The sequence below is a fragment of the Coffea eugenioides genome, chromosome 10 (assembly GCF_003713205.1).
Source record: "Coffea eugenioides isolate CCC68of chromosome 10, Ceug_1.0, whole genome shotgun sequence".
Taxonomy (NCBI): Eukaryota; Viridiplantae; Streptophyta; class Magnoliopsida; order Gentianales; family Rubiaceae; genus Coffea; species Coffea eugenioides.
In genome coordinates this window covers 109,830-134,991 of record NC_040044.1, presented here as the reverse complement: position 1 = coordinate 134,991, position 25,162 = coordinate 109,830, and the positions used below count along the sequence as shown (strand labels likewise).

At 39.4% G+C, this 25,162-nt stretch overlaps 4 protein-coding genes across 6 annotated transcripts; 3 read left to right on the top strand and 1 right to left on the bottom strand.

Annotated features, from left to right (window-relative positions):
- The first annotated feature begins 2,124 nt into the window (after positions 1 to 2,124).
- On the top strand, positions 2,125 to 9,174 carry LOC113748833 (squamosa promoter-binding-like protein 14). Its single transcript, XM_027292406.1, has 11 exons — positions 2,125 to 2,580; positions 3,028 to 3,752; positions 3,931 to 4,124; positions 4,560 to 5,386; positions 5,515 to 5,589; positions 5,673 to 5,780; positions 5,892 to 6,009; positions 6,560 to 6,695; positions 6,782 to 6,923; positions 7,024 to 7,626; positions 8,023 to 9,174. Exons 2-11 carry the CDS (start codon positions 3,082 to 3,084, stop codon positions 8,446 to 8,448), a joined length of 3,300 nt encoding a protein of 1,099 aa, XP_027148207.1. The 5' UTR covers positions 2,125 to 2,580; positions 3,028 to 3,081; the 3' UTR covers positions 8,449 to 9,174.
- A 392-nt stretch (positions 9,175 to 9,566) lies between these two features.
- Positions 9,567 to 11,125, bottom strand: LOC113749711. The gene is made up of 2 exons (XM_027293538.1): positions 10,478 to 11,125; positions 9,567 to 10,369 (listed from the first exon to the last, which is right to left on the bottom strand). The coding sequence occupies exons 1-2, from the start codon at positions 10,953 to 10,955 to the stop codon at positions 9,822 to 9,824; spliced, it is 1,026 nt and encodes a 341-aa protein (XP_027149339.1). The 5' UTR covers positions 10,956 to 11,125; the 3' UTR covers positions 9,567 to 9,821.
- Positions 11,126 to 15,057: 3,932 nt separating this feature from the next.
- On the top strand, positions 15,058 to 16,281 carry LOC113749919 (uncharacterized serine-rich protein C215.13). The gene has a single exon (XM_027293798.1). The coding sequence runs from the start codon at positions 15,249 to 15,251 to the stop codon at positions 16,008 to 16,010; it is 762 nt and encodes a 253-aa protein (XP_027149599.1). The 5' UTR covers positions 15,058 to 15,248; the 3' UTR covers positions 16,011 to 16,281.
- A 2,593-nt stretch (positions 16,282 to 18,874) lies between these two features.
- LOC113749939 lies at positions 18,875 to 24,420 on the top strand. 3 transcript variants are annotated; one of them, XM_027293823.1, is made up of 9 exons: positions 18,875 to 19,271; positions 19,369 to 19,480; positions 20,817 to 21,125; positions 21,266 to 21,648; positions 21,912 to 22,011; positions 22,795 to 22,848; positions 22,943 to 23,029; positions 23,740 to 23,859; positions 23,970 to 24,420. In XM_027293823.1, the coding sequence occupies exons 1-9, from the start codon at positions 19,174 to 19,176 to the stop codon at positions 24,288 to 24,290; spliced, it is 1,584 nt and encodes a 527-aa protein (XP_027149624.1). In that variant the 5' UTR covers positions 18,875 to 19,173; the 3' UTR covers positions 24,291 to 24,420. The 3 variants fall into 3 exon arrangements, with proteins under 3 accessions (XP_027149624.1, XP_027149623.1, XP_027149625.1); XM_027293822.1 differs by having other exon boundaries at positions 18,880 to 19,271; positions 23,731 to 23,859; XM_027293824.1 differs by having other exon boundaries at positions 19,181 to 19,271; positions 20,804 to 21,125; positions 23,731 to 23,859.
- Positions 24,421 to 25,162: the final 742 nt, after the last annotated feature.

The window sequence follows — 25,162 nt, the reverse complement described above, 5'->3', positions numbered from 1 at the left end:
AATTAGGATGCGAACTTCCAAAAAGGCCCCTGCCTGGCCGTTGTTTTCTGTACAGATACATAAGTTTTGGGTGGCGACGCCGTATAAGTCCTCAATTGGCACAAGAATTTTAGTTAAGGGACTTAATTGGTGCGATAAAACTTTTAGGGATCAAATCGACTTTAGTAAAATAGTCTGAGGACTAAATTGGCGATTTTCCCTTGGAATAATTTGGTGGTTGACAAGATTTTTTTTTAACCCAATTCGAAAACGTGAGGGGTAATTTTGTGGGTGACAAGGTTTTTTTTTAACCCAATCCGAAAGTGTGAGGCACGATTTTTCCCACAAATTATTAGAACAAACAGAGAGAGGAAAAATGTGAGTAAAGATTTTGAGAATTTGGAGGTGTACGGAGGAAAAGGAAACGAAAGCAATTGTAATTCGTGAGAAGAGAGAGAGAGAGAAGGCGGTTGCGAGGTGATGTGGAAATGGGTACGGAAGTGGGGGACGAAAGTTTCAAGTTTGGGTTGGTCGTCGTACTCCTCTCTCTGCCCGTCTCTGTCTCTGTCTCTGTCTCCTTCCTCTCTTACTGTTAGTAGAACCGGGAGGTTTTTTTTTAAAAAAAAAATTTAAATTGGTGGGGTTGATTTGGTGCTGGCAGACTGTAGCAGTGGGAATCAAAATTATCCCCATGTGAGTTGTGACTTTGACGTGACATAAATTCAATACAACAAGGAAGGAAGGAAGGAAGCACCGGTAAGTAGTACTAGTACAGTAAGTAGTACCAGTACTAGTATTACTATACCATAAATAATACCTCTATCGATTCGTTCGTTTGATGGAGATATTAATATTAATATTTAATATTGTACTTGTAGTAGTAGAGTCGGGGGAATTAGTCAGGAAGACTCGGGCAAATAAAAAAATTTGACAAAAAAAAAAAACAAAAAAAAAATTTGCATTTACGGCTGTGAAAACTCAAAATGTGCCCACTTCTTCTATTTCTTCTATGACTGCTGCTCCTCGTTTGGGTGCTTCCTGCAAATTAATTACTACGACATATGCTGTAGCCTGTAGTAGTAGTACGCTGCACACTTAAAACAAAAATAAAAGAAAAGAGGGGAAGAATCCGTACAGTACAGACGGTAGCGTTGCGTCAAACCAAAACATTTGAAACACGTTGAGCAACAGCAACAACAACAGCTGGATACTCCCACCCAATTTCAATTGCCTTTTATCGCTTTTTCACTCTGAAGGGATTAAGGAAAATAAACAAGATACAAGAGGTGAATAGTAGTTGTTGCATTCTTGGGTAACAGTTTGGATTGCTGTTTTCCATAGAAAAATTTCGTCATTTTTCGTGAACACATTTCTCCATTACCTTTTTTCTTCACATACATCAAATCACTACAGTAATTTTTCCATGAAAAATGACGGAAAATGCAATCCAAACAACTGATTTTACAGTTAATTTTTTCTTTTTTTAATATATATATATACATATATATATATAAAAGAGAAGAGAGAAAAGAAGATAGTAATGTTGGAAAGGATGAGGTGGCGAGGGATTGGGGTCGGGATAAAGATGTACATAGTTGTAGGCGTGGTGTTGTTGATGTGTTGAATTTACACATACGGATTTGGATGTGGCCAAATGTGAAAGAGTATCTCCGGTAACAGCAGCTCAGCAGCAATAAATTGTTTGGGTTTTGCTGCACCTTCACTCTCTTTTTTTTTTCAAAAAAAAAAAAATAGATTCTAATAGGAGCAATAAACTAAAAAATACCAACCCCGGGGTGGGGGTGGGGAGAGAAAGAGAAGGGAAAAAAAGAAAAAAGAAGAAGAGAAGAGGGAAAAAGCAGAGGTTTGTGGGAGGAAAGAACAAAAGAAACAGCGAAAGGGTGGGGAAGGGAAGGGAAGGAAGGGGAGGAAGAAAGAGACGGTAAGTGGTAATTGAACATTAAGGAATGCGGCTGGTGAGGAGAGCAGAATTTCGTACTTTCACTGCCATCTTACTTTCTGCTACTGCTACTAGCATTCTAACAGTACTATTTCTTTCCTTTAAAAAAAAAAAAAATTTAACACCCACTCTCTCTTTTTTTTTTTTTAATTTTTATTTTTAATTGACATCTGCGGAGGATATCTCTCTGTTATAGTACTACTACTAGTAATTTTTTCTATATTTTTCTTTCTTCTTCTTCTTCTTCTTTCTTTCTTTATTTGTTGGGTAACAACAACTGGTCGGTCGGTCGGTCGGTCGGAGTAAGATTATTTTCTTTCTCCGTCTTCTTCCTCCTCCTCCTCCTCTTCCGATATTTACTAGGTAGGTTGTAACAATAATACTAATAAAACTAGGATTAGTGCCAGAATCCATTCAGATCTACTGCTATTATTCCTCTCTCTTGAATCAATTCAATTCCCCCAGTGTGTGTGTGTGTGTGTTTGAGTTTTGACTTCTGCCAAGATCTGACCATAAACACCATCATTCAAACGCACCTACTCAGAAATTTTTTGTTCTCCCAAGAATTGCTTTTGAATTCGAGAGTTGACGGCTGGGATATAGATGACTTCTTCTTCATCTTCTAGTAACCCTTGAAACAGGTGCGTGTCTTGATTCTTTACTACTATCTCCTATTTTCATTTTGTTTTTTTTTTTGTTTTAAATGAAAAATGTTTTTGATGGTCAGTTTGATTTTGATTGCGTAGTCTCTCTGCATAATTGTACCCTTCTAAACCTTAAATTGTCCATAAACACTACACCTGACACCCCCTAAGTAGTGCTACCTTTTATCTGTCAAAATGATTACTTTTTTGTTGGTGATAAATCCAGTTTCTTCTATGCATATTCTGAATAGATTAGCAGCATCCTTGAATAATTATTAGTCTTTTGATGCCTGCTAATCTGGGGATTCTTCAGTAACTAAATTTACTCCCTGTATTTTATTTCCCTGCAGCTTTTTTTCTTTTTTCCTTTTATCTAAATCTATGTGTATGGTGCAAATCTGTCTTCCACCCCTGATTTTGATTTTGATTTTTTGGGAATCCAAGGAGTTCTGTGTGGAGGTTGTATTTTGTAGTAGAGGAATTTTTTTGGGGGGTAATATGGAAGAGATTGGCACCCAAGTAGCGTCTCCAATTTTCATCCGCCAGGCATCATTTGCCGTCGGTGCTGGTGGAGGTGGCAGCGCCCGCTTCTGCAGTCAGCATCCCGCGCCCAGAAAGCGCAGCCTTCCCTTCACGCAACAGCAACAGCACCAGCAAAAACCCTCCGACGCCTGGACTTCAAAGCAATGGGAATGGGATAGCATGAGGTTTATTGCCAAACCGCATGAATGTCATGTACCGCCGCCTCCTCCCGTGATGCAGCATCGTCATCATGCGAGAGTAATGCAGGAGGAGCAGGAACTTAATACTGCCCCCACCACGAGTGGTTTGAACAACACCTCCAAGTCATTTCATGCGGGTGAAGGCTCTGATCATCTTCGGCTAAAGCTTGGAAGTGATAGTGGAAGTGGCGGTAAAGCTGGTGACGCCGCTGGCACCAGCACCAGCTTTAATTCAACTGACGAACCTGTGTCAAGGCCCAACAAAAGAGTCCGATCTGGATCTCCTGGAAGTGCTACCTACCCTATGTGCCAAGTTGATAATTGCGAGGAAGATCTATCTCATGCCAAAGACTATCACCGACGCCATAAGGTGTGTGAGCTTCACAGCAAAGCTACTAAGGCCTTGGTCTCTAAGCAGATGCAAAGGTTTTGCCAGCAGTGCAGCAGGTTTGTAAAAAAAAAAAACTCCCATTTTACACCAACCTCTTCTTTCTCATTCCCTCTCTCTCTCTCTTCCCCCCCCCCCCCTTCTGTTTCTTCTTTTTTCTCCCAACTTCGGCTTGTCACTGATCATCACTAATTTCTGGAGCTGACCATCAAATCAATACTTTTTTTTATGCCTCAGGTTCCACCCGCTTCCAGAATTTGACGAGGGTAAGCGAAGCTGTAGGCGTAGACTCGCTGGGCATAACCGTAGGAGGAGGAAAACTCAGCCAGAGGATGCTGCTTCACGAGTATTACTCCCTGGGAGCAGTGAGAAAGGCATCAATAGTGACTTGGACATTGTTAATCTGCTTGCTGTTCTGGCTCGTGCACAAGGTTTAAACTCTTTGACTTTTGACTCTGTGTGTGGTGTTGTTGGGGGGGGGGCATCTTTTATGGTCTATTTTTTCCATGTGGTGTTCCCATTAACCACCTTTAACCGCTAACCAGCACGTTGATGGCGGAAAATCTTCGTCTCAAATAAAATACCTTATTTATTTTCTTGACTTGATTACTATTGCTTCCATTTGTGAAGGAGAAAATTATCGTTTTGGATGGATGTCTTATTTATTTTTCAACTTTGTTGCCATCTCTCCAATCTAGGATTCAATGATGACTGTCATGATTACTCTTATCTTTACTTCCCAAATACATTGATGCTATAACCTGTTTGATGATTGGTGCCTTGCCTTGAGATGCAATAGGACTGCTTGGAGGGTACATTTCAACTTTTAGCAGAGTCACTTATTCTTCTCTTTGTTGATGTTCCAGGAAACACTGAGGACAGGGGTTCTACATTACCTGACAAAGATCAGCTTCTGCAAATTCTGTCAAAAATAAATGCATTGCCTTTACCAGCAAATTTAGCAGCAAAGTTGCCCATTTTCAGCAATTTGGGCAGGAGTGTACCTAATCAAGTACCCTCTCAAAATCAGAGCCACTTGGATGAAAATAGTTCTCCATCAACTATGGACTTGCTTAGGCTTCTATCAGGAACTCCCCCTGTGTGTGCTCCTAATAAGATGGAGAGTGAACCTGAAAGAAGCAGCCAGGGGAGTGACTCTGAGAAAACCAACTCTGCTTGCTCTGATCAAGCTGCATGCCTCAATTTGAACAGTGGGCCTGCTATGGAATTCCCTTGCATCGGAGGAGAGAGAAGCTGTTCAAGCACACAATCTCCTGTTGATGATTCAGATTGTTGTGTTGAAGAAATACATCCACATCTACCGCTACAGCTCTTCAGCTCTTCACCTGAGGATAATTGCCCACCAAAACTGCCTGCTAGTCGAAAATACTTCTCTTCTGACAGCAGTAATCCCTCTGAAGAAAGATCACCTTCATATTCACCGACTGTTGTGCAGAAGCTGTTCCCGGTGAAGAGAGGAACCTTGAAGCAGGGGAACACATCGAGTGATGGAGATGGTGATGCAAATTCTAGAGCTATTCGAGATGCTGGTTGCAATACATCACTCCAGCTCTTTGCTGGTTCGAGTGTGGGAAATGATGTCGGTTCAATTCAAAGTTTTCCTTTCCAAGCAGGTTACACATCATCTTCTGGCTCCGATCATTCACCATCTAGCTTGAATTCGGACACCCAGGTACTGATGACACAAGTTTTTTTTTTTTTTTGGAGTTAATCCCTGGCTTTGGTTTTTAGTTTCTATTTTCTGTTTCATGAGCTTAGAATGCACAGTGGAAATGATAATGACATTTATCAAATCCTCAGGATCGTACTGGTCGGATTATCTTCAAACTTTTTGACAAGGATCCCAGTCATTTGCCTGGAACATTGAAAACGCAGGTCTGATGTTTAATTGTCGCTCCTTGGTTATCGTACCCTGGTTAAGTTTTGAGAGCTGATTGTATATATGGTATTTTTTTCAGATTCACAATTGGCTTCTCAACAGCCCGTCGGAAATGGAAAGCTATATTAGGCCTGGTTGTGTGGTTTTGACAGTTTATGTATCAATGTCATTATTTTCATGGGAGCAAGTGAGTGAAGAGATGCTAGAGATGTTACTTCTTATCTTCTTCTTCTTCTTCTTCTTCTTTCCCTTTTTTTTGTGCTGACTATTGGAATGATGCCCTTTTTTTGGGTTGCAGTTTGAGGATAAGTTGCTTCACTATGTCAAGTCTCTGATCAGAGATTTCAACACCGACTTCTGGGGGAGCGGGAGGTTTTTACTCTACACTGGGAAACATTTAGCTTCCCATGTGGATGGTTAGTATTTCTTGAGTTTGATGATATCACCAACTAATTGCAAGCTTTAGGATTATATGTTTCTTAGCACAATGTTAAATGACATTGAACTCTGGTCAGGTTTGTTGTCGGTCCATAGACCTCCAAGTAGTTTTTTCAATTATATTGACCATTTGTGTTAAGTTGTTTAATTCATTCATCACCACTTTCATTTTTAGTTTTATTTATCTTTACTCACAATTTTTTCTTCATTGAGGTTATTCCAATTTGCTTTCTGCCTTTTAATAGGTATTAACAATTTCAAATGAGAAATGAACTTTTGGAAATATCAACATATTGGGGAGTTTAATGTTAACATGATATGAAGCTTGAGGTGAGGTAACTCTTATTTCAAACATGGAGAGGAAAGGACTTGCAATCACCCTAGAGCAGGGTTAGTGAAATGGCTTGACTTTTACCATAGGCACCTCGAGGCTGGCCTTCTCTCCTGTTAGATTTTTTGGTGTATTTAGTTCTAGGGATTTGTATTTACTTTGATATTTGATGTTCACTATACTCCATTGATCTCTAGGGAAGCTTCGGATCTACAAGACCAAGAGAGCATGGCGTTCCCCAGAATTGCTGTCTGTCTCACCTTTGGCAGTTGTACACGGCCAAGAGACCTCTCTTTTGCTTAGGGGGCGCAACTTGAACGTGTCAGGCATAAAGTATGTAGCCTACAGGGAAATGGATTCAGTGCTTTCATGTACCTCAGGTTGCTGTTTCCTCAGAAAATTCTTTGGTTACCTTGCAGGCTTAATTGCTCGCACACAGGAGACTACACAGTTGAAGATGTTTCAGGACCAGCATGTCAGGAACCTGAATACAATGAGATAAACTTGTGCAATTTCAAAGTTTCTACTACAGCATCTGTACTTGGGCGTTGTTTCATTGAGGTACCTTATATTTGCAGTTTGCATCTCAAACTGAATGGCATATTTTGAACAATTTGAATTTGATACATATAAAAGGAAAATCTATTGTTTCTATAAACAGATTGAGAATGGCTTCAGAATCACCAGTTTTCCAGTTATTATAGCCGATAAGCCCATCTGTCAAGAACTGAGGCTCCTTGAGTATGACTTTAGCGAGGGTGCAAAAATGGAGGATAGTATGTCAGCCTATTATCAGCATGGTCCTGGAAGGCCTGGATCGAGGGAAGAGGTTCTCCACTTCTTGAATGAACTTGGGTGGCTATTTCAAAGGAAATGCAACTCTTCCTTACTTGAGGGTCCAGATTACAAGATCAGTCGTTTCAAATTTCTGTTTATTTTTTCAGTAGAGCACGACTTCTGTTCTTTGGTGAAAAGTCTTCTGGACATCTTACTTGAAATTAACTTGGGTAAAGAAGGGTTGAAGAGAGTGTCTTTGGAGATGCTATCCGAAATTCACCTCTTAAACAGAGCTGTTAAGAGGAGGTGCAAGAACATGATTGATTTACTCCTAAATTATTCCATAGATGACTCTAGTGATACCTCCAAGCATTACATCTTCACACCAAATCATGTGGGACCTGGTGGTGTTACACCTTTGCATCTGGCTGCTTGTGCATTCAGATCAGATGATTTGATTGATGCCCTGACAAGTGATCCACAGGAGGTACTTATAGTAAACTCTTGATGGCGCGATTTATTACTTTCTTGGAATTTGGATGAATACAATCTGTAAACATCACTTGGTTTCAGAATAACAGATTACTGTTTTATTAATAAAACATGTTTTTGTTCATTGGGATATTATTTGAATGTCTATTTGATGGATGCATTTGAACTGGTGCGTCAGTATCCTTTTTGATTTATAAAGGTTATGGTTCTACACCTGCAAATAACCATGTTAGAGGTGATCTCACTTAATTTGATCATATAATATGTTGATTATAATATATTGCATACTGTCCGATTTTTGTCATATAAAAGTTCCATATTTTTACCTTGTTCACTGGTATTTCAAATTTGAGTTGATTCTTCAATGTATTTATTATTTCCCCTGATGTAGATTGGGCTGCACTGCTGGAAGTCCGTTCTTGATGCAAATGGACTGTCCCCTTACGCATATGCTGCAATGAGGAACAATCACTCTTATAACAGGCTAGTGGCACAGAAGCTGGCTGATAAGGAAACTGGTCAAGTCTCGGTATCAGTTGGGAATGAGATTGAGCAATTATGGTTGGAGGTGAATCAGGATCATGGGCCTTCATTTCATATAAAGCGGAGCCAAAAACCCTGTTCTAAGTGTGCAGCTGTAGCGATGAGATACAGGAGGATTCCAGGTTCGCAAGGCTTGCTTCACCGACCCTACATTCACTCAATGCTTGCTATTGCTGCCGTGTGTGTTTGTGTCTGCCTGTTCCTCCGTGGTGCCCCTGATATTGGTTTGGTCGAACCTTTCAAGTGGGAGAACTTGTGTTACGGTCCTATTTAGTTGGAGATTATAAACAGGACATATTTATCTCCTGATGAAATGGAGTGCTGGACTTGGTTAACTTAATTTGCAGCAAGAACTCGGTGGTTTTTGGCTACAAGGAGGTTACTGTTCTCTACACGCTGCTTGTGGTGTCTGAAACTATAAGGTGGATATGCTTTTGCTTGTGGATATAAATTTTTTTCAGAGCTTAGATATGGATTGTGACGGGGTTCAGTTGCTTTTGAGTTCATTGTCCTCAAGGATTAGATATTGCTGATCAACTAATCTAATTTCCGCATGGCATCTGATGAGCTACGAGTTGGAACATGCAAGATGAAGAGCCTGTTTTGACGCATCATGAGGCTGTCGAAAAGAGTAATGGCAGCGTAAGGAATTGCACCGAGTCCGAATTTAATATTAACATAACACTATTCTGGTGGTCTTTACCTATAAATCTTCTGTTTAAATCTGGAGTTGATAAATTCCGACTGGAGTTGATTTTGTCATTGTAAAGAATGGGTAGGTGATTAGGATTTACAGTAAGTGTTTTTATAGTTCTATAGTGAAATATATATATATATTTTTTACAAGGCTGTTAGAACAAGTTTGGTGGTCCTGGTAACTTTTTAATGTTTCCTATATTTTGTGAAGTAACTGGGTGTATTTGGCGGAAGAAAGTAAAAAATGGTGTATGATCACGGAAGATGATTGAGTTTTGTAGTGCATATTTATTGTTTCTATTGAGCAGTCTTCGTCATTGTTTTTTTTTTGGTTTACCCTTCCCTTACATATAGCTGCACTTGGACGCCGAGTAAAATTTGTTTGAGTGATGCGCCTCATTTGCTAATGTACATTTTATAGTGACTTGAATCAATGTAGGCTGTTTGTTAGTCTTGCATCTGCACCCTGACAAGTTTATCATCGACACGATTTTTATCATTAATTGTCCTAAACTGTTAAGTTTGTTACTGGGGACATTGATTGATACCTTTTTCCCTCTGATGGTAAAAATATACACTATTCCTATACTGTAATGGAGAAGGAGCTTTGTATGGGATTGAAAATGAACCTCTGAATTAGAGAGACAAATGCATTTCTAGATTTTCTGAACAAAAGAAGCACGATACGAGTAACGGTTATAACTTGTCTACTTGGGAGATAAAAATCTTCAATCCAGCAGGAGTTGTAGTAGTAGTAGTAATATATGCAGTTGTGAGACTAGCAGGTAGTCTGTTGCGAGAATAATATTGGATAAAATGATGATGATATTCCTATATAGCAGAGGTGCTCCTAGACACTGGAGCAATAATTATTACTAGTATAACCTGGACGGTACTTAAAAGAGCAGAGTGGAGTCCCGAAGCCCCCGTAGACCATCAGTAGCAGGTGGCTTAGTTAGATGCAGCAGTGGTGGCCTCAGCACTCGGCCTCGGGGGGCTGCGGCGGCGGGGGCGGCCTCTTGGATTAATACTCTGAACCAACGCCTGTCCGAAGCCTTCTCCAAAGCCTTCAATCAGGCCTCCGATAAATTCGATAACCACCTGAGAAGCAAGACGAGCGGCGGTGCCGAGCACGGTGTTGCTGGGCTTGTCGTGATCCGGAGCTGTTTGGAAGCCATTTTCTTGGAGGCCGTTAATGAGGGGCTTTGCACAGAGGGCATGCAAATGGTAATTGTTGCACACAGCGCACCGGTATACTCGTCCTCCCGATCTTCTCTTCTTGCACCGGTCACACGACACCAAAGACTCGCCAGCATTGCTCAGCTGCAGCTGCCGCGGAGGTAGGAGCTTCAGAGGGTGGGGATGTAGCTCCGGAAATGTGATGTCAGTGGAAAGCATAGCGCAGCAAGGATGCATCTGAAAACTGCAGGCTCTGCATCTGAAGGTGAAGCCTCTGCAGGACTTGCCACAGATATCGCACTTGGGCCACTTTATTCCACCTGCGACCCACAATCAATAATAATTTTGGAATGCTTTACCATTACGCACGTAAATACATCATACGTGCTAGTATTATATGTTAATCAGGCACGCACGCAGCTAAGTACCTTGTTTAGGTCTGGAGTGGAAAACCAGTTGGTGTTGGGGATGGAGGGGATGGCTCCTCAGAAGCGGGGGAGACAGGGCGCAGAACTCATGCAGCTGATAATCGCACTCTTGGCACGCGAACCTCTTGCCTGCTCCGTACTCCTTGCAGCCTGCGCATGCGAACAGCTCAGGCAGCGTCAGCTGGGCCAGCGGGTGCTTTGGGTGACTGTAATGAGTTACTAGTACTGCTGCATCGCTGCTAATACTCGTACAACCTTGAGGCGAGGTGGGAAACTCAATGGAGGGTGGTTGTGGTGTATTACCATTACCGCCGTGGCCGGCTGGCGAATAATTTGGCGGAGAGGTGGACAGGATCGCTGCTGGCATTGAAATACTACTACTGCTAGCCCTGCTTTTCATGATGATCGGGATAATATAATACGACGACGACGACTTCCCTAACAACAACACACCAAGACCTAAGTTTTCTCTCTGCATGCATGCATGCGCATCGAAATCTTAAAAACTTCCCCCTTCAGACTGATTGTGAGTTCCTACCCTCCTCTCCTCTGACAATCATATACTACTGTATAATTTATCGCCCAACTCGTACTACTACAAATTTTTTGGGCCAAAACTCTCTCTATTTATGCTATATTCTTGCTAGCCAGAAAGTCAATAACAGCATCCGCTCATTGTCTATTCTCTTTTGTGTTTTTGGTAGTAATCCATTTGTCTAAAGCGCAGAAGCCAAATTCTAAGTGACTCACAGCCGGTAGAATCATTAAGGAGGAGTTACTTAATTAATACGTGTACACAGGCAATGATTTGGACACGCGTATGTGCGTGCCTGCCACTAATTAACAATTACTACTATATATATATATATATATTTACCAGCACAAATCATTTCTTGGTTTCAAATAAACTGGTTTCAAATCTTGAACGAAAAAAAGTAGAGAGGGGTGGATCAGGGAAGAAGGCCCCTGCCTGAAGGGGAGGGGGCCCAAAACGAACAAATACATGTCGAGACTGGATCCTTAAGCAAGACATGGAATAAATCTGCTGCACTGCAATGGTTAAATCGCGTGAAAAAAGGAATGGGAGACAACTAATAATGGTCGCAAAAGTCAAGCTCTTCTTTTTTAGCTTTACTACTCCCTCCACTTAATCTGACCCATCAAACTTGAGAACAAAGCAAAGTTTTATGAAGGGCAAATGGACTACCGTCTTTTTTTTTTTTTATTATTTGTATTTTCTTTCTTTCCTCTTTTTGAGCAAGGGACCAATACACTTCTAGTTCTAACTTCTAAATCAAAAGAAAGAAATATTCCTGGTCCACTTTTTGTCCGATTATTGATCCATCAGTACCATGCATCCATACCAAATACTACTACTACTGCTATATTCTTATTCTTCCTCCTGAAACTGAAAGATGAAAGGAGGAGGAAGAATGTTGTAGGTAGGCTACGCTGCAAGCAAAAAGTAACTATCGGAGCCGAGTCTCTTACCTGTGAACTGAACACAGCTGAAAAAGACAAGGGAGCCGGGCTCGTCTCCCGAAATAGCTCCGATGTCAAAGTTAGAGACCTAGACTAGATAAGGTTGGAAGTTCGAGAGTTAAAACCCTACATAAGTACGGAAATGGGCTGTATTTATAGCCCCGAAAGATCGGATTCCAGAAGGTTAGGGTGCATTGATTGCCGTAGGGGCAGTCAGCTCCTGGGCTGGCAGAATGTTGCGGCTTCTAACGGTTGTCAAATCAGGCGGCAGAACCCGAATTATGTATGTCAGTCGCAGTTACTACTTAGCAAGCAGCCAAACACAAAGAGACGAAAGAGAGTAGGGAGCGGGAGGGACTCGTCCCAAGGATAACTCCGACAGTTTGTTTCGCCTGCGGGCACAGCTACAATTTCGCAAGCGTTTTTCTTCTGGCAGGTGCTTTTTAAGTTGGGAAGATTCACTCGAGACAGAAAGACGAGCCCAAAACCCATAAAAATCTCTCTCCGTTTTCCAAAGCAGAAGTAAATCATATGTGTCCTCATTTGGAATAGTTGATGAAAAGCAAGTAGCTTTGTCCGGTGCAAGACCCTGGGTAGCAAATTGAGAGGACAAATAACTGATTCAAAAAAAAAAAAAATTTTTTAAAAATTTTGAGGATTTTAATAATTTCAATTGTGTTTTTTCCCTTCCTTAAAAAGTTAAAACATGCATGGCCCGCTGAACATTTTCCTTTCCGTCGGTCTCATTGGTGAATTGGGAGTCCACGGCTCTTATTTTAATAGTGTGCACAAACCCAAAGAAGAGGCCCATGCCATAAAAAAAAAAAAGAAGTGGACATTGTGGTTAAATGCATTTCTCAAATCTGGGTTGGGCGAGTGAAAGAAACACTACCTGTCCTTACTGTATGAGCAGTATAGCACGAACACGAATTATTAAGTAATAATAAGAAGAGAAACATAACAGGAGTACGACTTAAGTAATTGAGCTGTGTCGAGATTTCAAAAATTACACCTATCTCTCATAATTTGACGCTTTTGCTAATTAAACTTTAGATTTGATAAAAAAAATGAATACCCTAAAATAGCCTCAACTTGTAATATTTAAATCACTTTAAAAAATAATTATAATATATTTAACATAAATACAAGAAAAGAACGTCAAGTTTTCAATACCATATTTATTATTGATAAGCAATTATGACAATAGTTCTACTTCTACCACTATATGATAAAACTACTTTTAATGGTGAGTACTGGAGGATATGTATTTTTGTAAACTGAAAAAGAAAATATCATCACAATTCTTTTAAAGTTTTTTGAATTTTTGGATTTGCGAAACTAACTATCATAATTTGATAGTAGTAGTTCTTGACGATTTCATTTTCAGTTAATATTACTTTTGATTTAGAAAAAAAAAAGAAATAGAAAAGATAGACAAATAAAAATTGAAAGAAATACTAATATAAGAAAAGAACGTCAAGTTTTCAAAAAGTTGTTAAGATAAACATTACAATATAGCTGTCAAACAAACCCATTTAACTAAATTTACCCATACCCCCCATGAATAGATGAGTATGGATATCTTAAATGTTTACATATGGGCATAAATGGGTTACCCAATAAATGTGTAACCCATTTAATGGGTATTATTTAAATGGGTTATCCAATTTTTGCCCATTAAATGGGTATTATTAGGTAACCCATCAAACCCAATTAACCCATTTAAAATTGTCCTCCCTCCAGCCGCCTCTCTTCCCCCACCTTTTTTTTTTAAAAAAAACATTCATTTTATCATGATGTTAACTACTTTTGTTTCATTATTATTATTATTATTTGTTGATTTTATCTTATCATTTTATTTTATTTTAGTTTATTAACTTGCTCATTTTTCAACATTACCAATTGATGACAAGTTTTAGTTTCTTTTCTTACTTTTCCAAAATGAAATTTTAAATTTACACACGAAAAAATGCTAGGGGTTCAAAATTTTTGGATTAAATTTCTATGTTAACTTTTATAATACTTAGTTCAAATTTTTATATTCTTATTGTTTGATTATTAAATAGTATGTAATTTTGCGACATAGAGTACGGATGGGAAAAAAATTGATAATTAGGCTTATTGAGCATTATAAGTAAATATTTAAAACTAATGATGAGTGCAAAGAATGGCATAAATTGATAACTTAGTTTGCAAAAATGAATTTACAAAAAGTTAAAATAAATGGGTAATTGGGTTATCCAATTCATTTTTTGACTTATCCATTTATATCCATCTAATTAAATGGGTATAAATGGATTGACTTATTTATACCCATTATCCATTTTACCCAATCCAAACCCATCCAAATCACCCATTTTTGCACCTCTAATTATAAGTAATCCCCACCAATAGTGAAGATGACAACTCCAATTACATACACGTGCGTGTGTGTATATGGGAGAAATTATTTAGACTTCTTCAACGGCCTGCTGATAACTGATAACTAATTAGTAGGTAGTTACAACTAATTAGGAGGAATGCATGGAGCTGGGGCTGTGGCTGGTGATGTTGGTTCCAGGTAATTGGAGGAAGCTTGGGCGGGGAATGAAATTGAGAGCTGATTGAGGAAAGGGCGATGCAAGCAGGTACGTCAGCTGGTCAAAGATTGCAAGCAAGAAAGCACCGCAAAGAGAGGAGGGGGGGGGGGGGGGAAACGGACGTCATCGCTGAGGACTCATTTTTGTTTCTTGGCAAAAAGGTTGCTGCTACAGTACTTAGCAATGAGTAAACTAGTCCACCTCCTCGATCGGACCATAAATAAAAGTCGATTAGCGTTGCTTGTTGACGACCAAACCCAAGGACGGGAAGCGGAAGACTTATCATCAATCATTTGGATAATCTTCTTCTTCTTCCATTCTATTGAATTGAATCGAATCTCACTAATCTCATCTCTGACGCGCTTACTTCCGTCACCGTGCGCCTGATTGGGTCCCACACCAAAGCCCCTACTTCTACTCCTACTGTCTGCTTGCTGGGGACGGCACGGCGCCATTACATATATAGCGCCTTAGCAATATATGTACTTGCTCAAATCCAAACATTTTTTTTAATAGTATATTTTTCCTCCCATATCGAAGATATCTTCCCCAAGACGCCCCCAAAACCCCCGGCTCAGGGTCTTAGTACTGCTACCGGACCAGCACCAGCAGCAAAATTTTGCAATTACCACAAGGATATATACATAGATAGCTTGCTTCATTCCGCATTCATCAACATCAATCTCTCTCTGTGCTGTCCTTGACAGCAAATGGGAAGCTGTTTCTCCAGCAGCAGCAGCAGCGGCGTCGCTGCAGCAGCATCACTTGCACGCCACCACAAATCCAATTCTACGCCTCCTGCTTACGTTGTCTCAGTCAATGGGGACCTGCGCCACTACTCTACTCCCATAACTGCGTCTCAAGTTCTAGACTCAGAAACCTCCTCCTCCTCCTCCTCCTCCTCCTCTACTAGTAGCATTACCAGTCCTACCTCCTCCTCCTCTGCAACACTATTCTTCCTCTGCAATTCCGACTCCCTGTACTTTGACCAGTTTATTCCTGCCCTCCGTCCTAAAGACCAACTCGACCCTTCTCAGATCTACTTCCTCCTCCCCCTCTCCAAGCTCCGCTACAAGTTATCTGCCTCCGACATGGCTGCTCTCGCCGTCAAGGCTACCCTCGCCCTTCAGACTGCCACTACTAGTATCCTCCTTAAACCTACTAATAATCCTCCTCCTCCTCCAACTACAAGAAGCACCCGCAACCACAAGCACAAGCGCAACCCATCTCGAATTTCTCCTCTGCTTCTGGTACGACACCAACACGAAGATGATCATGCTCAGCCTCCCCCGCCACTACTCCAGCACATTAATAATCATACTCGTAACAAACACCAAACACTCTTGTCCTCCACACCCCGCCCGACGGTACTCCAAAGATTGTCTTCCCGGCGGGCTAAGATGGCTGTACGTTCCTTTAGGATCAGGCTAACCACCATCTCCGAAGGATCTGTTCTCCTTTTCAACCCTTAAATTAATATCATCATTATTATATTTGTTCATTTTTTTAATCAATTGGGTCCCTTCATTAGGAGACCAATTGATTAATGTCCCATCCTGTGCATGCATCCAGGCCCTGCCAGCCGGACCGCTCCGCCACAATATTTGAACCCATTTGTAGTGCTATTCATTTTTTAGAGTTGCAGCAGAAAAAAATGTATGCAAGTAAAGAAGCGAGTGAAAAATGTATTTGCTAAAAAATTTCTTTAGCAATCAATAATGCAAACAACGTGAATTTTCTTCAGTGTAACATGTAGCAGATCTTACGGCAAAGTGATACATTACTCTGACTAGATTGATGCAATGTGCGTCGATTGGCCACATCAATTCGGATGCACATTGCGGTTGCCGAAGGAGCCCATTACGGGTGTTGTGAATTGAAGGTCAATTTAATAGACTTGTATAAGAAGAACCAGGTTGCGCTTTGGAGAATAATAAGCAAGATGCGCCAGTTCCAAAAAAAAAAGGGCGCAAGATATGCAGGGAATATTGTGAAGAAGGGTTGTACGTCAAAGAAGAGGGGGCCTGAAAATAAATACATTATCGACAACTACTAGATTCATCGGTTTGAATAATGTATTTGCCTTCATTATTTTGAAATATTATCAATCTCATTTGGATTGCTAATTTTAGAAGTTTTCGTAGAAAAATATATTGTAATGATTTGATGTATGTGATCATGAAAGTGGCAATTCTTATGTTTAGGATTTTCAACTTGATAAAAATCAGCTCATTGTTTAATGTATTTTGAACTGGTTCTACTCTTTATCCAAATATATTTAATTTCTCTTATTTTAGAAAAGAATGAACAAATTAGTATATTTTCGTTATAGGATCTAGCTAAATGCAAAATAAAAAGAATTCTTATGTAATTAATCATAATGAGAAGACATTATTTGAAATAAAAAAAACTATACAATGACTGTGAAATTAGGATACAAACAAGGCTAAAAGAAATGCCACGAGGAATAGATGATAGATAACTTTTTTGAAATTCAAGGAACATAAAATAATGAATGGAGTGCCAGAGTCTTTTTATTAGAACGCAAATATCATTTATTAATTAGGCAATATATTAAGTGCCTTTTCTATTAAACTTGTTTGATAACATGGGATCCATTTGGATCGTGTGTTTCTTCTGTGAGTTTATCTAAAATTATACTATAAATTACTATAGTTGTCTTATTAATGTATTCAAAAAAAATATCACTTTGCCTAACATACGTAGCTAGTGGCCATCGATGTGTTGCCACTTATCTCTTTGCCAGACTCGATCATCCCCTTCTTTTTCACTATTCATCCTGTCACCGCTTCTCTTCCTCCTCTTCTTTTCCGTTCTCTCTTTCTTCCTCCCACAACTTGGTTGTTTCCTTTCTCTTTCTCTATCCCATTATCACCAAATTTGCCACGTCCTCCTTCTTTATTTCCCTCATTTCCACATTTTCTCCCCTATTTCTTTCCCTAGGTATAATTGTGACCAAACCTAAGGAGAAGATAGGGGAGGGAGAGACAATAATGTTGTTAAATTCGGACCGGATAGCGATTCGACTAAATTATTGGGCCAGGATCAACTGGTCGGATCAATCGGACAATTCTAAAAAATTTGTTGACATCAGCATGATGTCATAATTATTTTATATTTTTATAAGTTTCAGAAATATTGAAATTAAGTTACTGGTTATAGTCGACCAATCACAAAAAATGTTCCAAAAATATTAGATTTGTAATCAAATACACACCTAATAATTATATATAAAAATGTAAATTCGTGACTAAAATATGTCCATTTTCTAAAACTACTTAAAAAACTAAATTAAAACAAATTGACGCAAGTTGGAATCACTGATGCTAAATTGATAAGATGATAGGGATGAAACGTCTTGATTTAGAGATTATTCAGGAAAGTGAATGAGTTTAGTATTTACACTAAACGGGTGGTGTTTTCATACTTCTATTAATAAATAAAAGTGGTACAATGTAAATAACTCAAATTATGTTTGGAAAAAACAAGAAAGAAAAGTTTGAAAATAGGGTTAAGCAGTCGAATTAAGTCACTGATTTAGTCGATTTTTGACTAATTTTTTAGCAAAGCAATTTTGTACTGCAAACAAGTTCGAGAAAAATGCGGATTCACAGGTTGGTCCTAATGGAACTCCTACACGCAATGCTATTGCTCTGAATTGGTTGTAATTAAATGACTTGTTGATCAGTTAACGTAACTAGTGGACTAGGTGTACTGATGATCACTTGCGATGGTTAGAGATGGCGTTGACCCACTAACGAGTGCAATACAAACAAATGAAATGGGGCGGGTGTTGTCATTAAATGGCGTTGACCCAATCTGAATTTGGTGGTAATTAAATTAAATGAACGAGTGTTGTTATTTATTATTGAAACCGTGTAGTATTAATTCGTTCACCAATTAAAGCGGTCTTAATCTTATATGTGATGCCGGTATTTGGTTACCAACTTCATCGAGACTACTACTATTAATTATTATTAATATCCGAAACAACATCGATATCATCATCATCATGTAGCAGCAGCACTGTAGGAGTTTTTGGGGAGGGGCACATTAATTATTATACATATAATAGGATAATTATGGTACTCGCGGTATCAAATTAGGCCGCGAGTGATCTGCAAGTAGTAGTGTGTTAGCCCAGGAGGAGGAGCAAAGCATGATGATGTTGACGGGATGGAATATTTATTAGATTCATCCCACCGGGCGGGGCACCACCGCAGTTTTAGGCTTCACAAATTGGAAACCCACCGGTTTTATTTTATTAATGAGTTGAGCTCTCTCAGCCTCCATTGATTACTGATTGCTGCTTTATTAGTAGCAGCAGTAACTAGTAATGTTGTACTTGCTGCTCGGCTGAGGAGCAGTTGTATATCTTCTCCTATTGCTATTGTATCTACTTACATCGCATTATTATTATTATTATTATTATTATTGTCTGTCGGTGCCTTCCTTCCATAGTTCCATTCATTCTTCGTCTTCCAAACCACACTCCTATACAGTACCCCTCCACTCCAGTACCAAGCTATGTAATATTACTAAATACTAATCCAAATACTCTTCTTCTTCTGTAGCTTCGATTAATTGCCTGCTACTACCGGAGCCCGAATCACGATGATGAGAGCGCCATTACTGGATTTCTCTTCTCCTTCGACCACTACTCATTCTTCTCCGATACGAACGCCGGACTCCACTACTTTGCAGTTCTATTGGTGAGAGATCATCACATCCTTTTTCTTTTCTACCTCTCTCTCACACTCTCTAATCTCTCCAACTTTTATTTTTCTTCCTTCTTCTGGCTCTCTGCAGTCTTCCTCCGCCTCACCTTCTGACCACTCTCTTGCAAAAGGAGGATCTTTCACTACTCGATGCTACGCCTCCTCTACCAACTTCCCAATCCCACCTCATTTCCCCATCCCCTGTAAGTATTCTGTCTTCCGCCCCCTCTTCTCCGACGAGCACAACCCAACCCAAAAAAAAAAAAATTTTTTTTTCCCCATTGTTTTAATGTTCATTTTAATAGTGCTGCATTCACAATTCGTCTTTTTACGTTTATTTCTGTTGCAAATTCCTACGCATGCTAGTATATAGTGTACATATACGATTAAATTGTTTGTTCTCCGTGATGTGAACATGCTATAACGGGCGGAAAGACTTCCTATTTTACACAAATACAACCCCGACTAAACGCATCGAACACATCATCATACTTGAAGATATCCACCACATACTCAGTCTTGACATTTGTCTGAAGACAGTAAACCCAAAAATTCGATTGGACTTTCTACGCAACGCAACCACTCGGATTACCCAATTTCAGAGCCACCATGATATCATTCGTGATATGATCGACATGCCATGATACCCACTTGGCTTTCTATCACACTTACCATTCTTCAGTCTCAGTTTGCTTCCTGAATGCGCTCTAGACAAGAGTCTTCCTGAATAGCTCTCCATGTGTTTTTTTTTTACGCTGGGGCGTAGCTAAAGCCAAAATCTTGACATCATCTGCTGCAACCAAGAACTCGAGTTTAATATTACCAAATTTGACCAAGGTTCCATAAAATCATGCGTATTATGGTGGCGTGTTTGCGTCCTCCTGATCACAGACTTGGTGTTACCAAATTCGAATTGGTGAATTTCTTATCTCTGAAGGATAAACATTTCAACTGTTGGGGTTCCATGAGAACCTTTACTTCTTGCTCTTTTCTTGAATCGGATATTGATATTATCCGAGAGCTATAACAGCTGTAATGACTGTGCCTCTTTTATTTTTCTGTACAAAGGCTCATTAGGACGAATAACCGACATTCTACAGATGCGTCTACCATTCATTATTCAATTATCTTCTGCTTGGGATAATGTCAGCACAGAATTTCATCTGTTCCGCTGACTTGTGATTGTTTCAGTTATAAGAACCTTCAGAAACATTAGGATAAGTTTGAACTGATATAACTCTTGATGCACGAGCACCTGTATTTCATGATTATAAAGGTTTCTCCTTGTAGCTCATGAAACATGTAATGAAGTGCTCACATCTGATGCAGACAGTTGAATTTTAGGACAAATTTTGTAAGTTTTCTATTTGTGGATAAATTATAAGTCTTGACACCTTTCCCTGATTCTCCAGCATGATGATGCATATCATGGGTTCCAATCCCATTAGTCATAGTCTCCTTCTCCTGATACTCTGTCTTCACTTGATGTGTCGTTTGAAAAGAGGCTACCTGACTTATATTTTTAGTTGTGGATTTCAGTCTTCTATGGAACTCATGAAAGAGATAACCAGACTTGAGGTTGAAATACTTCAATTGGAGCGTCATCTTCTTTCTCTTTACCAGAAAGCTTTCCAACAGCATCTTCCAGTTCTGATAAGAGATCGGGGAACTTGTAGTAACGATAAGATGGGACCACACCTGCAAGCTACCGATAATCATCCATGTTACAAACTGGATTGGGCTCTCTCACAAAGTGATTCTAACCATCGCCATCAAATCCTCCCTTCAAATGCATTGACCTGTTCAAGTTACCATATAAAAGCTGCTCCAAGGGCATCATCTAGAAAGGTTGATACATTGCCACTCTTAAAGGTTTCACTCACATATTTAGTTGTCATCTTCTTGAGTTATTGCTGGTCATGAAAATCTGCAATGTTTTATGTTATTCCAGAAGGCATTCATTGAGTGACATAAATAATATTTTGTAGGAGAAACCACAGGTGGATTCTGTGCACCGTAGCCTTGCAGATCATCTTGGCACTTCTCTCATGGATGATGCCCTTGATTATCCCAATAGATTGTCCGAAGAGATCGTCAGATGCATATGTTGTATTTACTGCAAATTTTCTGATCCAGCTCTTCCTCAAAAAGGTCTTTCAGTATCTTCTAGTTCATCGTTGTCCTCTTCTAGCACATTTTCTCCCAGAAATATTTCTGGTGGTTGGAGTCCTCAATTTGATGAAGAACCTAAAGGGTACATTGAAGGCCTAAAAGATGAGGCTGGTCCATATGCCGCAACAATAGAAGTGTTAAAGATACGTCTTGATGATCAGACTTTCCAGTATGTTGCAAGAGTGCTGGAAAAATTCAGGTTGTCTGCACATGAATATGCTTTGCTTAGAAGTCTTGCTCTAGTTGATAGAGTAACAAACTTTGCTAGAAAGTTCAGGTTATGTTACCTACCCACAACTCAATTATCCTAAACTGAATACTATAGGTTTAACTAAAATTGGGAATCATTGCTCAGCAAACAAATGACCCGTCATTTGATACAAGGGAAATCCTTGATTAAGATTTTCTGGGGAGTTGTTTCCTTAGGGTCTAACATTTCTTGTCGAAGTTCTAATTTTGCAGGTCACTAGTTAAGAGTCTTGAAACTATTGACCCAAGGAACATGAAACGTGAGGAGAAGCTTTCATTTTGGATAAATATTCACAATGCCTTGGTCATGCATGTATGCTTCTAGAGCTCGCTTTTTAATTTTGTTTCTTTGTGATACTTGTATGTTGAAGAGAATCATTTTTCACATTTCCCACCATCACCTGCAAACTGGAAAAGAATCTATCCCTTGATCATTGATGTCTGGTGGAGAAAATTAAGCCCATTACTTAACCTTTTAATGAAGGGTCTCTATTTCTGATTGTAAATCATTAGCTTTTGTTATATTAGACTGATAATCTAATCAGTTAAGTGTGTAGTCATAAGCTTTCAGGAGCACTTCCATAAGATTAAGAGAATGTAGTGGAACTCTATTTGTTCATGGATAGTCCCAAGGGGCTCATGTGATCTTTGCACGTATGGTGCATTACTTACTATTAGCTGGCCTACACTTCTTTGCCTTAGGTGAATAAGGTTATCCCTCTTACCAAGGCTAGTTCTAAATTATGCTTTACGAAAGTTTTGGCTGCCCCTGTCAACTACAGATCCTTGCGCACACAGAGGACGTGACCATAGTAATGATGATTTGATCTCCCTCTCTGACCTATTGTTGGATGTTATGATCTTACCTTGGCTTGGTTACAGGACCATTAGTGCCTTTTTACGGTCTACAATATGTAAATATTCACCACAGTGGCACGCATGCTAACATTGCATATCAACTACTTCTTCAAATTATTCTAGTGTAACTCTTTCAAATTATATGATTATTACTATGCTATGCCACCCTCTCGTTCAGCATCCCTTCCCATTATACTTCACTTTGACATTCTATTGAGGTGTTTGGCTTTTTATGCAGGGTTATTTAGCATATGGAACTCATAATTTTGTGAGAAGCTCTTCGATCTTAAAGGTATATACTCAAATGTGCTAGCTTTCCCTGGTCCCTTGGTCTATAGTTTCTGTGCATAAGCTGTGGTAATTTAATACACAAATCTCTCTTTCAGGCAGCTTATAATGTGGGTGGACACTGCATAAATGCTCATACTATACAAAGTTCAATTTTAGGAATCCGGTCACACTACTCAGCACCGGTATGCCTCGGATTTTAGTGTCTTAATCTATTTGCTCGCACATGGGACACATTTATATGCTTCTACATGATATTGATCTCTTCCTAGTTTCTGGTCTTAATAGGTGAAGAAAGATAATGCAAAATCATGAAGTTTTATCAATGTACAAACGCTGTAAAATCTACCAAAAAAAAGAAAAAAAATCCTTAAGCAAGTTGACATGAACAGAAACATTAACAAACTAAAGATTGAGGAAAGTGGAGGGAAATGATGGTAAAAATATGCACAAATTTCTTCCAGTTATCAAATGTAATCTTAATGAAGTTCAGAACGTTATAATATGGTCCTTAATTTTGAAGTAAGGCTGCCAATATATAGAGTCCTTCTAAAGATTCCATAGTATTTGGAGACCTGTGGTCTGGGTTAAAAAAAGGGGTTTTCGTTATTGAACTAGAAGTTAAATTGTTGCACTTTGGAAAAAAGACAAAAATCATAATCAGGAAGGCAAAACAGACAAAGTCGCATTGGATTTTTTATTCCACATTAAAAACCATCAAATTATGACTGGTTACCTCGTCTTGACCATAAATCATGTGATGTAGCTGTAGTATGACTGATCACGGGGTGTTATGGTAGTTTGACTGAGATAAGTGGTAACTTTGTTTGGTCTTAGCCAATCATCCAGTATTTTGTGTAGCTTTTCTAACACGAGATGAATGCAGTGGCTACAGACACTGCTGAGTCCAAAGAAGAAGCTTATGACCGGGAGTGCGAGGCACACTTATTCCCTTGAATACGCAGAACCTCTAGTTCATTTTGCGCTTTGTTCGGGGTCATGCTCCGACCCTCCGGTATGCCTTCATTTTTGAGCGTGGATATATGTTTTGATTTTTGGAGTAGTGCATTATCTGACTTGACAATGGCACCATGCAATGCAATGCAATGCTCCCCCGGGATGCAGGTTCGAGCGTACACGGCAAAGAATGTATTTCAGGACCTAAAAGTTGCCAGAGACGAGTTCATACAGGCGAGTGTATACATCCAAAAAGAAACGAAGGTATACCTGCCAAAACTAGCGTGTCACTTTGCAAGGGAAATGTCACTAAGCACGAGTGGACTGCTGGAAATGGTGTGTGCATGTCTTCCGGAGCTTCAGCAGAAAGCTATCAGAACATGCATAAAGGGTAGAGCTGACAAGTATATCTATTGGGTACCACGCAGCTCAGCTTTTCGATATCTAATCCGCAAGGAGGTAGTCCAAGGAGGATACCCGTTGAATTGACAAAAAGAAAGAGCGCGCATTTGTTTTTTTTTTTTTTTTTCTATTGGTTTGTTTGTAAATGAAGGATCGAGAATAAATGGAATGATTTCGCGTTGTATAGAAAGATGCAAATGGTTTATAGTTCTTGACTTCTTGGCTTTCCCCTCATCCTGTACAATCGCCTGACTCAAATGCAACGACCGTGACTGGCTCTGGGATGCACCTCCTCCTCTTCTGCAGTTTGCAATTGCCCATAACTCTAATTTGTGCAAGCCCCTTGCATTTCCCGGCCAACCGTGGTTTAATGCCCTCTAAATTTTCATGAGGTTTTTTTTTTTTTTTTTTTTGGTGTCGAGATAATAATTAATTTTATAGATTATCAAAACTTTGTAGTTGCGAGTGTATTCAAGAGGTTAGTTGATCCATCCCCATTTCACTTCCTCTCCCCCTAGTATAAGACCATTTGTAAAATGTTGTACCCAAAAAAAAAAAAAAAAACTCTAATTCGTGCACAAGTGTGATGGTAAGCTAGTTTGCTACCATCCTTATTTGGTTGTGCATCACACTGTGGTCACATGCCGTCCTTTTGTGAAACAAACAAGCACAAAAAAAGAACGGTGCCCTTCCAATTGCGAAACAAAAACTCGCAGTACTAAGCAACCAAGTAGCGGTAGGGTGCCACCGAGTCCAGCTTGAGGAGCGTTATACTCAAATTCGAACTTGATCACTGACTGATTCAGTGCTATTCGAATTTGAACTCAAGTTTAAACGAGTATATAAATTTGAATTTGAACTCAATTCCATATAATTGAAATTAAGTTCGAACTCGACTCGTTTGAATTCGAATAAACTGTAAGTTTTATTAAGTTCAAGCTACTCGAGCACGAATTTTT